General features: G+C 36.6%; 1 protein-coding gene across 2 annotated transcripts in view; it reads left to right on the top strand.

Annotated features, from left to right (window-relative positions):
* The window catches only part of RNF13 (ring finger protein 13), a 138,805-nt gene that overhangs the window by 93,251 nt on the left and 33,246 nt on the right, over positions 1–12,308 (top strand). For both annotated transcript variants that reach the window (XM_082839206.1, XM_082839207.1), the window contains one exon: positions 2,778–2,883. In XM_082839206.1, the coding sequence (XP_082695332.1) occupies positions 2,778–2,883 (106 nt within the window). The remainder of the gene's footprint in view (positions 1–2,777; positions 2,884–12,308) is intronic.

The following is a 12,308-nucleotide window of genomic DNA, read 5'->3' as shown; positions in this document are numbered from 1 at the left end:
AGGATAGGTGAGGCAAGAGTAATTTATATGTGTTATTATGTATTTCCATCAGGAGACATAATATTTGGTTCTCTCTTTTGCGAGGGCAGCAATCATTAATGATCATTGTCTAGATCCATTTAGCTCTTTAGGATTTGCAAGTAATCTAATTTTATAATTCCTTCTTCATTTATTAGCTGAAATACTTCTATAAAGAGGACTCACACCTTATCAATTATTTGATTACCTTGATGTACAGTCTGTTTAGGAAAGATAGGATAAATATTTGATTCTTTCCCTTTATTTACTGTTTTTAAAATGATTTGGTTTGCTAGCATCTTCCAAAGATGATTGAATATATATATTTAAAGTATTTTTTTGAATTTTATTTATTTTTTTATACAGCAGGTTCTTATTAGTTATCCATTTTATACATATTAGTGTATATATGTCAATCCCCATCTCCCAATTCATGATGGGGGTTGGATAACAAAACAGACAAGGCAAGACCTCCTGTGTCAACAGAGGGGTTGGGAGATTAGAGATTACTGTTACTGTTAGATTATTATTGAAGTTAGAGTTTAGGCCTAACACCTGGTTTGAAAGTAACCTGGGAACTCATGCAAAGGAGAATGAGACACTATTTCCTAGGTTGCTTAGGACTCTGCTTCAATGATGGAGTCTTAGCTGCAGAGCACATGGAATGTACTATATTGAGGGGTGGACATGGAGGTAGTATGGGAAGATTCTTACTAAAAGCTGTTTAAATATCTCCTCCTTCAAGTACAGATTGATCTGGGATTAGGACAGGGATGAGTCTGCAGCCTCAGCTGTGGGAACCTGGGCAGAGGGAATAGAAATAAAGCTGGGAGACTGATATTCTGTTGTAGTTCTCCACCCTGTATCATCGCCGTCACCACCTTCACCATTAGCAATTTGGTTAAGAAAACGCAGTAAACTATAAACTGTCTCGTTTATATAGCCTGCTATATCTCAAACCATTTTAGTTTACTGTCAAGATATATTGTGAAGATCTTTAAAGGGTCTGCGGTTGATAGACGGCTCTAAGTATCTTAAAAGCTCAGTGTCCGTATCTCTATCTATATATAGTTTAATCTGGCTTCTAAACCCTAACAGTGTTAATTTATAGCAGTTTGGTGGAAGTAGTTAGGGAGGTTGCAGAGGATCAGCATCTCATTGAAAGGCTCTTCTACTTAAAAGTGGCACCATTTGTTACTGTAACTCAGCCGTGGCCCTGGGGCAGTTTCAGAGGGTTTGTACCAAGAACAGGGACATTGTTTACAGAGCTGGCCTCATGCTGGAAGAGATGGTATCAAATAGAGCAGCCCAGGCTTGCTTTTCTCTTTTTTATACTGATGATATATCAGTCACTTCAGTATTTTATATAAAGTTACAAAAATGCATATAAATCTTTTGTCATTCTGCTGGAAAGTGAAGTAAAAAGCTACTTTTAGCAATGTTAGCAGTTTTTGGAAAATATTTAAATTATTGGGGGAAATTCCTGGTATTTTGTTTTTTTGTTCTTCTTTTTGTTAAAGATTGATGGAGCTCTTTGGATGTGAATAAAATTGTTAATCGCATGAAGACTTAAAAATTGCTTGGGAATAGAAATAATTTGTTTTCGTGTTATTTTTCTTGAGTACTAGGGCATCCTAAGCATTTCTACATGGGGGAAGGAGTCAACTTGTTTTCATTTCCTTTTACGTTGAGAAGTTTTGTTTTGCATTTAACCCTTGTGTTATGAAGTACCTGGAGTCACTACTTAAAAAACCAGCCAGCAGTGGGTAACGAAGTAGTGTTGCTAGCACCATACTAGTTGAGTTGCACAGGAATATTATGGAGAAATCAGTCATCTCACTGACCATTTACAGACCCTTCCCTAGACTGAGGGTATTTTCTATTGCAGGATTTTGCTGCCATGTAAAATTTGCTCACGCAACACAGATAGTGTGCTTATTCTGTTCCGTTTCATTTCATGAGTCCCGGTGAATTTTTATAATAGCAGTATTGTATGGTTAATAACCATATAACCGTATTAACCATGGTTAGTAACAGAGGAGAATAAATCTTGTGGTACTCTCTACCCCCCTGTCCCCGCACGCAACATACACAATTTTGTAGGTTTTTTGTTTTGTTTTTTTTTTTTCATTCAAGCTGTGGAGAAGGTTGAGAAGAGAGAAGCTACAACTCCTGAGAATTCTGTTGCCGGTTCTTTCATTCCATATCTCACAGATGAATGTGGAATACAGGGGTTCTATCTGTTGTACTTGGTACAACAAGCTCATGTGACGCATAAAGGGAACGGGGAGTATATTTTCGTCAATAGTGGCTCCAGAGATTTTTTTCATGGGAGGAACTGATGAACAGTGATTTGGTTGGGGAGGGGGTTCTTGCTGGCATGCTGCCCGAGGCACTGCCATTATTTAAATGCTGATTTTGCATGTAAAATATGCTAACTTTTACTCAGGTTACTAAACTCAGTAAAGACGTGTTTCCAGGATGGACACAGTAAGTATTGATTGGCTGATTTCCTCTACCCAGTCTAAAAGTTTCTTTTAATTATATAGGCAAATTATTTTGGCCGGTATGTAAACTTGACTTAACATTGGAAAAAGCATCCCTTAAATAATTAGAAATCATATGTTAGAAAATTAGATGTGTCTAGTGGATTGAATTGTAATGTCTAAATGCCTTTTTAAAATATTTTTGTTTTCAATTAATATCGTAATTTGGCAACTTTTAATACTTCCCAACTATTAATTTTTCTTTTCTTCCAGGGGCCACATTATCTTAGTTCCAGAATTTAGCCTTCCTCTGGAATACTACTTAATCCCCTTCCTTATCATAGTGGGCATCTGTCTCATCTTGATAGTCATTTTCATGGTAGGTAAAATAATTTTAAATACTTTTTAAAAAATAGTATGAATGGCTCTAAAACACACTGTATAGAAGACTTACATAAAAGAGTACGTATTGTATGAGTCCATTTATATGACCGGTTCTGGAAAAGGCAAAGATAATCTGGGTAGAAAAAAAATCAAAACAGTGATTGCTTTGGGGGGCTAGAGAGGGATGGGGAATTTACTCTGAAGGGTATAAGGGAATCTCCTGGGAAGTGAGAGTTACGTTCTGTATCTTGAGAGACGTTTGGGTTGCGCAATGTCCGAATCACCAAATTCATACTTAAATTTTGTGCATTTCATTGTATGTAAATTTTACATAAAAAGAAAAAAAGAACTAATAAAAAAATGCTAAACTCTTAAGTAATGAGTTTATATGCTGAAGTATTTGAGGGGAAGTATACTGATATCTGCAGCTTACTTTGAAATGCATTGTAAAAAATAAAGAGAAAAAGATGTATTGATGGGTAGACAGTGGGATTCTCTTAGGGTTTATAGAAGAGGTTTCTAGAAGCTACATGGTGTGTGATATCAAAACAAACTGAATGCAGAAGCAGATATGAGAATCCCTCTGTATTCTATTAAGATAGGTATTAAAAGAGATTTACAAAGATATGAAACAATCCCATTATTGTCTCTAACCTTTTTATTTTTCATAAAGAGTATTTATATTAACATCCAGTGAGTTTATTATTGTATTGAATTCATATATTAAAGATTAAACACTGTCTTTGAAATATTTAGTCTTCCTATGATGTTGTGGTCTTTCTTTTAATTTGTTTTGGTTTTTCATATACAGCAGTTCAATAATTTTTTTCTGTAAACATTTTGCATGTATTTTGTTAGACCTTTTTGGAATTTCATTTTCTAATTGGTTATTACTAGGGTATAAGAACATTGTTGATTTTTTAAAATAAACTTTTAATTTTGGAATAGTGTTAAGATTTACAGAGAAATTGCAAAGAAGAGAGTTCCTGTACATTCCTTACCTAGTTGCCCCCATTGTTAACATTTTACTTTACCATGATACATTTGTCAAAACTAAGAAACTGACAGTGGTAACATTACTATTACTAAATTCCAGACTGGATAGATTTTACGTTTTTCCATTAATGTTTTCTTTCTGTTCCAGGACCCAGTCCAGGTTACCACATTGTTTTAAATTATCATGTATTCCCAGTCTCCTCTGATCTCTGAACAGTTTCTTAATCTCTCCTTGTTTTTCATGACCTTGACAGCCTTGAAGAGTCTTGGCCAGGTATCCTGTAGAATGTCCCTTAATCTGATATTTTTCTTATGATTAGACTGGGTTGGTTATAGGTTTTTAAAAAGAGTATCAGCAAAGTCAAGTGCCCTTCTCATCCTAACATGCCAGGGGGGTACATGATATTTGCATGACATCACCGATGATGATAACCTTCATCCCTTGGTTTAGGTAATGTTTGCCAGGTTTTTCCACTCTAAAGTTAATATTTTTTCTCTTTCTCTATTCTATTCTTCCTTTGGAAGTGAGGCACTAAGTATAGCCTGTCCTAAAAGTGGGGAGGGGCAGGAATTAAGCTCCACTTCCTGGGAGTAGGGAAGTATCTACAATTATTTAGAATTCTTTTGTAAGAAAGATTTGTCTCTTCTTGGCATTTATTTGTTCAGTCATTTATTTATATTAGTTTGTACCCTGTATATTTATTTTATACTTTGGGTAATAATCCAATACTACATTATTTTTGTTGTTTAAATTGTTTGAGCTTTGGCGATTGGGAGCTCTGCAGGCTGGGTCTTGGGTCCCTTTGATTCGACCCATCTTTTTGTTTTGTAAGTACTTCTTTAGTGTTTGGTACTATAAGAAACTCCAGGCTCATTGTTTATTTTTCTGCCCCAGCCCTGGAATCAGATATTTCTCCAAGGAGCTCTGCTTTTTTTAATTGAAGAGTAGTATTTAGAGACCAGCATTTGGACACTGGACATTATTGATTTTTATATATTAATCTTATCTCTGCAAACTTACTGAGTTCTCCTATTCTGGTAATTTGAATTTGTTGATTCTCCTGGGTTTTCAGTGTAGAAGCAAGGATGGAAAGTTAGAACAACAAACAACAAGCAAAAAGTACCCTTGGCAAATTAAAAGTAAATACCCTTAAGCCAATAAAGATTAATGACTAAAAACTTAAAATGAACATCATAAAATACTGAATTATTAGAAGCCTTTCCATGAAAGTCAGGAACAAAAAACAAAGGATGCCTGTTGTACCTCCTGTTTAACGTTGTGCTATATTTTCTGGTAAAACAAAAAAAAGGTATAAGAATTAGAGATAAACTAAATTTTTATTTGCCTTTTTTCTTTTAAAATAATGAATGGGTACTGCATTATATGTCTTTTTTTCTATCTGTTGTAATAATCATTGTTTTTTCTTTTACTCTATTGTTATGCTGGATTACATGAATTTGTTTTGTAAATTCTAAAAATCCTTGTATTTTGGGTATAAACTCTCTTTGATTATGATATACGAAGTTTGTCTTTGCATTTTGGGTTATTCAAATTTCTCTAATATGATCTGCCAGTTTTACACTTGGACATAGGTGCAAAAATCCTAAATAAAATATTAGCAATCTGAATGTCCAGGTAAGGGGAAAATTTTAGTTTTATGGGGCTAGAATAATCTTGACATCAAAACTAGACAATCCCTTGAGCACTGTTGGTAGGAATGTTAAATGGAGCAGTCACTATAGAAAACAGTACAGCAACTCTTCAAAAAAGTTAAACATAAATTTATCATCTGATCCGACAATTCCACTTCTGGGTATATACCCAAAAGAATTGAAAGCAGGGAGTCAGATATTTGTATGCTTATGTTCATAACAGCATTATTTTCAATAAGCCAAAGGTAGAAGCAACCCAATTGTCCATTGATGGATGAATAGATAAACATAATGTGGCATATACATGCAATGGAATATTATTCAGCCTTAAAAAGGAAGGGAATTCTGACAGATGCTACAACATGGATGAATCTTGAAGACATTATGCTACCTGAAATAAACCAGTCACAAAAGGACATATACTGTTTGAGTCTATTTACATGTGGTACCTAGAGTAGTCAGATTGAGACAGAAAGTAGAATGGTGGTTGCCACGGGCTGTGGAGAGGGGAGAATGGGGAATTACTGTTTAATGCGTACAGAGTTTCAGTTTTGGGACATGGAAAGAGTTTGGTGGATGGATGGTGGTGATGGTAGCACAACAACGTGAATGTACTTACTGCCACATACCTGTGTACTTAAAAATGGTTAAGATAGTAAATTTGATGTTAAACGTATATTTTACGACAGTTTAAAATAATTAGACAAGATAAAGCTAGCCCCATAAAAAAATTAAAGCTTTCTTTTATTTTCTACTATTGAAAATAGTTTTTTTTAATGAAATTGGGATTATCGTTTACTTGAATTTCTGGTGAAGGTTGCCTGTAAAATCATCTAGATCTGCTGATCTTTTTCATAATTACTTGGACGTATAAATGCTTGTCTACTTCATCATACTAAATTATATTTCGAAGAAATTGTCTATTTTGACTGTTTTCAAGTATTGTATAAAGTGATTTATAATATTTATATATTCAAATAACAATTTAAAGAGAATTCCTACTATATGTGGGATGAGTTCTATTTATTCATATCCATCCATGCCTTGCACAATGTTGTCAGAAGTTTATCTTGAGGAACCAAGATGGCAGAGTAAAAGGACGTGTTCTCCTTCTTGCGAGAACACCAGAATCACAACTAGCTGCTGGACAGTCATCAACAGGAAGACACTGGAACTCACCAAAAAAGATAACCCACATCCAAAGACAAAGGAGAAGCCACAATAAGACGGTAGGAGGGGCGCAATCACAGTAAAATCAAATCCCATAACTGCTGGGTGGGTAACTCACAGACTGGAGAAGACTTATACCGCAGACGTCCACCCACTGGAGTGAAGGTTCTGAGCCCCACGTCAGCCTTCCCAACCTGGGGGTCCAGCAATGGGAGGAGGAATTCCTAGAGAATCAGACTTTGAAGCCTAATGGGATTTGATTGCAGGACTTTGACAGGACTGGGGGACACAGAGATTTCACTCCTGGAGGGCACACACAAAGTAGTGTGCGCATCGGGACCCAGGGGAAGGAGCAGTGACCCGAGGGGAGACTGAACCAGACCTACCTGCTAGTGTTGGAGGGTCTCCTGCAGAGGCGGGGGGTGGCTGTGGCTCACTGTGGGGACAAGGACACTGGCAGCAGAAGTTCTGGGAAGTACTCCTTGGCGGGAGCCCTCCCAGAGTCTCTCATTAGCCCCACCAAAGAGCCCAGGTAGGCTCCAGTGTTGGGTTGCCTCAGGCCAAACAACCAACAGGGAGGGAACTCAGCTCCACCCATCAGCAGTCAAGCGGATTAAAGTTTTACTGAGCTCTGCCCACCAGAGCAACAGTCAGCTCTACCCACCACCAGTCCCTCCCATCAGGAAGCTTGCACAAGGCTCTTAGATAGCCTCATCCACCAGAGGGCAGACAGCAGAAGCAAGAAGAACTACAGTCCTGCAGTCTGTGGAACAAAAACCACATTCACAGAAAGATAGACAAGATGAAAAGGCAGAGGGCTATGTACCAGATGAAGGAACAAGATAAAACCACAGAAAAACAACTAAATGAAGTGGAGATAGGCAACCTTCCAGAAAAAGAATTCAGAAGAATGATAGTGAAGATGATCGAGGACCTCGGAAAAAGAATGGAGGCAAAGATCGAGAAGATGCAAGAAATGTTTAACAAAGACCTAGAAGAATTAAAGAACAAACAAACAGAGATGAACAATACAATAACTGAAATGAAAACTACACTAGAAGGAATCAATAGCAGAATAACTGAAGCAGAAGAACGGATAAGTGACCTGGAAGACAGAATGGTGGAATTCACTGCTGCGGAACAGACTAAAGAAAAAAGAATGAAAAGAAATGAAGACAGCCTAAGAGACCTCTGGGACAACATTAAAAGCAACAACATTCTCATTATAGGGGTCCCAGAAGGAGAGGAGAGAGAGAACGGACCCGAGAAAATATTTGAAGAGTTTATAGTCAAAAACTTCCCTAACATGGGAAAGGAAATAGCCACCCAAGTCCAGGAAGCTCAGAGAGTCCGATACAGGATAAACCCAAGGAGAAACACCCCAAGACACATAGTAATCAAACTGGCAAAAAGTAAAGGCAAAGAAAAATTATTGAAAGCAGCAAGGGAAAAACGACAAATAACATACAAGGGAAATCCCATAAGATTAACAGCTGATTTCTCAGCAGAAACTCTATAGGCCAGTAGGGAGTGGCATGATAAACTTAAAGTGATGAAAGGGAAGAACCTACAACCAAGATTACTTTACCCTTCACGGATCTCATTCAGATTCGATGGAGAAATCAAAAGCTTTACAGACAAGCAAAAGCAAAGAGAATTTAGCACCACCAAACCAGCTCTACAACAAATGCTAAAGGAACTTCTCTAAGTGGGAAACACAGGACAAGAAAAGGACCTACAAAAACAAACCCAAAACAAGAAAATGGTCATAGGAACATACATATCGATAATTACCTTAAATGTGAATGTATTAAATGCTCCAACCAAAAGACACAGGCTTGCTGAATGGATACAAAACAAGACCTATATGTATGCTGTCTAAAAGAGACCCACGTCAGACCTAGGGACACATACAGACTGAAAATGAGGCGATGGAAAACATATATTCCATGCACATGGAAATCAAAAGGAAGCTGGAGTAGAAATACTCATATCAGATAAAATAGACTTTAAAATAAACAATGCTACAAGAGACAAGGAAGGACACTGCATAATGATCAATCCAAGAAGAAGATATAACAATGATAAATTTATATGCACCCAACATAGGAGGACCTCAATACGTAAGGCAACTGCTAACAGCTCTAAAAGAGGAAATCGACAGTAACACGGTAGTAGTGGGAGACTTTAACACCTCACTTACACCAATGGACAGATCATCCAAAATGAAAATAAATAAGGAAATAGAAGCTTTAAATGATACAATAGACCAGATAGAGTTAATTGATATTTATAGGACATTCCATCCAAAAACAGCAGATTACACTTTCTTTTCAAGTGCGCACAGAACATTCTCCAGGATAGACCACATCTTGGGTCACAAATCAAACCTCAGTAAATTTAAGAAAGTTGAAATCATATCAAGCATCTTTTCTGACCACAACACTATGAGATTAGAAATGAATTACAGGGAGAAAAACATAAAAAAAACACAAGCACATGGAGGCTAAACAATACGTCACTAAATAACCAAGAGAGCACTGAGGAAATCAAAGAGGAAGTCAAAAAATACCTAGGGACAAATGACAATGAAAACACGACGATCCAAAACCTATGGGATGCAGCAAAAGCAGTTCTAAGAGGGAAGTTTACAGCTATACAAGCCTACCTCAAGAAACAAGAAAAGTCTCAAGCAATCTAATCTTGCACCTAAAGGAACTAGAGAAAGAACAAACAAAACCCAAAGTTAGCAGAAGGAAAGAAATCATAAAGATCAGAGCAGAAAAAAATGAAACAGAAACAAAACAGTAGCAAAGATCCATAAAACTAAAAGCTGGATCTTTGAGATGATAAAATTAATAAACCATTAACCGGACTCATCAAGAAAAAGAGGGAGAGGACTCAAATCAATAAAATTAGAAATGAAAAAGTATAAGTTACAACAGGCACTGAAGAAATACAAAGCATCTTAAGAGACTACTACAAGCAATTCTGTGCCAATAAAATGGACAACCTGGAAGATATGGACAAATTCTTAGAAAGGTATAACCTTCCAAGAATGAACCAGGAAGAAACAGAAAATATGAACAGACCAGTCACAAGTAATGAAATTGAAACTGTGATTAAAAATCTTCCAACAAACAAAAGTCCAGGACCAGATGGCTTCACAGGTGAATTCTATCAAACATTTAGAGAAGAGCTAACACCCATCCTTCTCAAAGTCTTCCAAAAAATTGCAGAGGAAGGAACACTCCCAAACTCATTCTATGAGTCCACCATCACCCTGATACCAAAAACAGACAAAGATACTACAAAAAAAGAAAATTACAGACCAATATCACTGATGAATATAGGTGCAAAAATCCTCAACAAAATACTAGCAAACATTATCCAACAACACATTAAAAGCATCATACACCATGATCAAGTGGGATTTATCCCAGGGATGCAAGGATTCTTCCATATACACAAATCAATCAATGTGATACACCAAATTAACAAATTGAAGAATAAAAACCATATGATCATCTCAATAGATGCAGAAAAAGCTTTTGACAGAATTCAACACCGATTTATCATAAAAACTCTCCAGAAAGTGGGCATAGAGGGAACCTACCTCAACATAATAAAGGCTATATATGACAAACCCACAGCAAACATCATTCTCAGTGGTGAAAAACTGAAAGCATTTCCTCTAAGATCAGGAATAAGACAAGGATGTCCACTCTCACCACTATTATTCAACATAGTTTTGGAAGTCCTAGCCACAGCAATCAGAGAAGAAAAAGAAATAAAAGGAATACAAATTGGAAAAGAAGACGTAAAACTGTCACTGTTTGCAGGTGACATGATACTATACATAGAGAATCCTAAAGATGCCACCAGAAAACTACTAGAGCTAATCAATGAATCTGGTAAAGTTGCAGGACACAAAATTAATTCACAGGAATATCTTGCATTCTTATACACTAATGATGAAAAGTCTGAAAGACAAATTAAGAAAACACTCCCATTTACCATTGCAACAAAAAGATTAATATACCTAGGAATAAACCTACCTAAGGAGACAAAAGACCTGTATGCAGAAAACTATAAGACACTGTTGAAAGAAATTAAAGATGATACCAACAGATGGAGAGATATACTATGTTGTTGGATTGGAAGAATCAATATTGTGAAAGTGACTATACTACCCAAAGCAATCTACAGATTCAATGCAATCCCTATCAAATTACCAGTGGCATTTTTTACGGAACTAGAACAAAACTCTTAAAATTTGTATGGAGACACAAAAGACCCCGAATAGCCAAAGCAGTATTGGAAAAAAACGGAGCTGGAGGAATCAGACTCCCTGACTTCAGACTATACTACAAAGCTGCAGTAATCAAAACAATACCATACTGGCACAAAAACAGAAACATAGATCAATGGAACAAGATAAAAAGCCCAGAGATAAACCCACGAACCTATGGTCAACTAATCTATGACAGAGGAGGCAAGGATATACAATGGAGAATAGACAGCCTCTTCAATAATGGTGCTGGGAAAACTGGACAGCTACATGTAAAAGAATGAAATTAGAACACTCCCTAACTCCATACACAAAAATAAACTCAAAATGGATTCGAGACCTAAATGTAAGACCAGACACTCTAAAACTCTTAGAGGAAAACATAGGAAGGAAACTCTTTGACATAAATCACAGCAAGATATTTTTTGATCCACCTCCTAGAGTAATAGAAATAAAAACAAAGATAAACAAATGGGACCTAATGAAACTTCAAAGCTTTTGCACAGCAAAAGAAGCCATAAACAAGATGAAAAGACAACCCTCAGAATGGGAGAAAGTATTTGCAAACGAATCAACGGACAAAGGATTAATCTCCAAAATATATAAACAGCTCATGGAGCTCAATATTAAAAAAACAAACAACCCAATCCAAAAATGGGCAGAAGAGCTAAGTAGAAAATCTCCAGAGAAGACATACAGATGGCCAGGAAGCACATGAAAAGCTCAACATCACTAATTATTAGAGAAATGCAAATCAAAACTACAGTGAGGTATCACCTCACACCAGTTAGAATGGGCGTCATCAGAAAATCTACAAACAACAAATGCTGGAGAGGGTGTGGAGAAAAGGGAACTCTCTTGCAGTGTTGCTGGGAATGTAAATTGATACAGTCACTATGGAGAACAGTATGGAGGTTTCTTAAAAAACTGAAAATAGAATTACCATATGATCCAGCAGTCCCACTACTGGGCATATATCCAGAGAAAACCATAATTCAAAAAGACACATGCACCCCAATGTTCATTGCAGCACTATTTACAATAGCCAGGTCATGGAAGTAACCTAAATGCACCTTGACATATGAATGGATAAAGAAGTTGTGGATAAATGGATAAAGAAGTTACTCAGCCATAAAAAGGAACGAAACTGAGTCATTTGTTGAGACGTGGATGGATCTAGAGACTGTCATACAGAGTGAAGTAAGTCAGAAAGAGAAAGACAAATATCGTATATTAACGCATGTATGTGGAACCTAGAAAAATGGTACAGATGAACCGGTTTTCAGGGCAGAGGTTGAGCAACAGATGTA

This window comes from Leucopleurus acutus, assembly GCF_964270905.1.
Source record: "Leucopleurus acutus genome assembly, chromosome: 5".
Taxonomy (NCBI): domain Eukaryota; kingdom Metazoa; phylum Chordata; class Mammalia; order Artiodactyla; family Delphinidae; genus Leucopleurus; species Leucopleurus acutus.
Note: the sequence above shows the minus strand (reverse complement) of the source record. Positions and strands in the feature narration are given on the sequence as shown.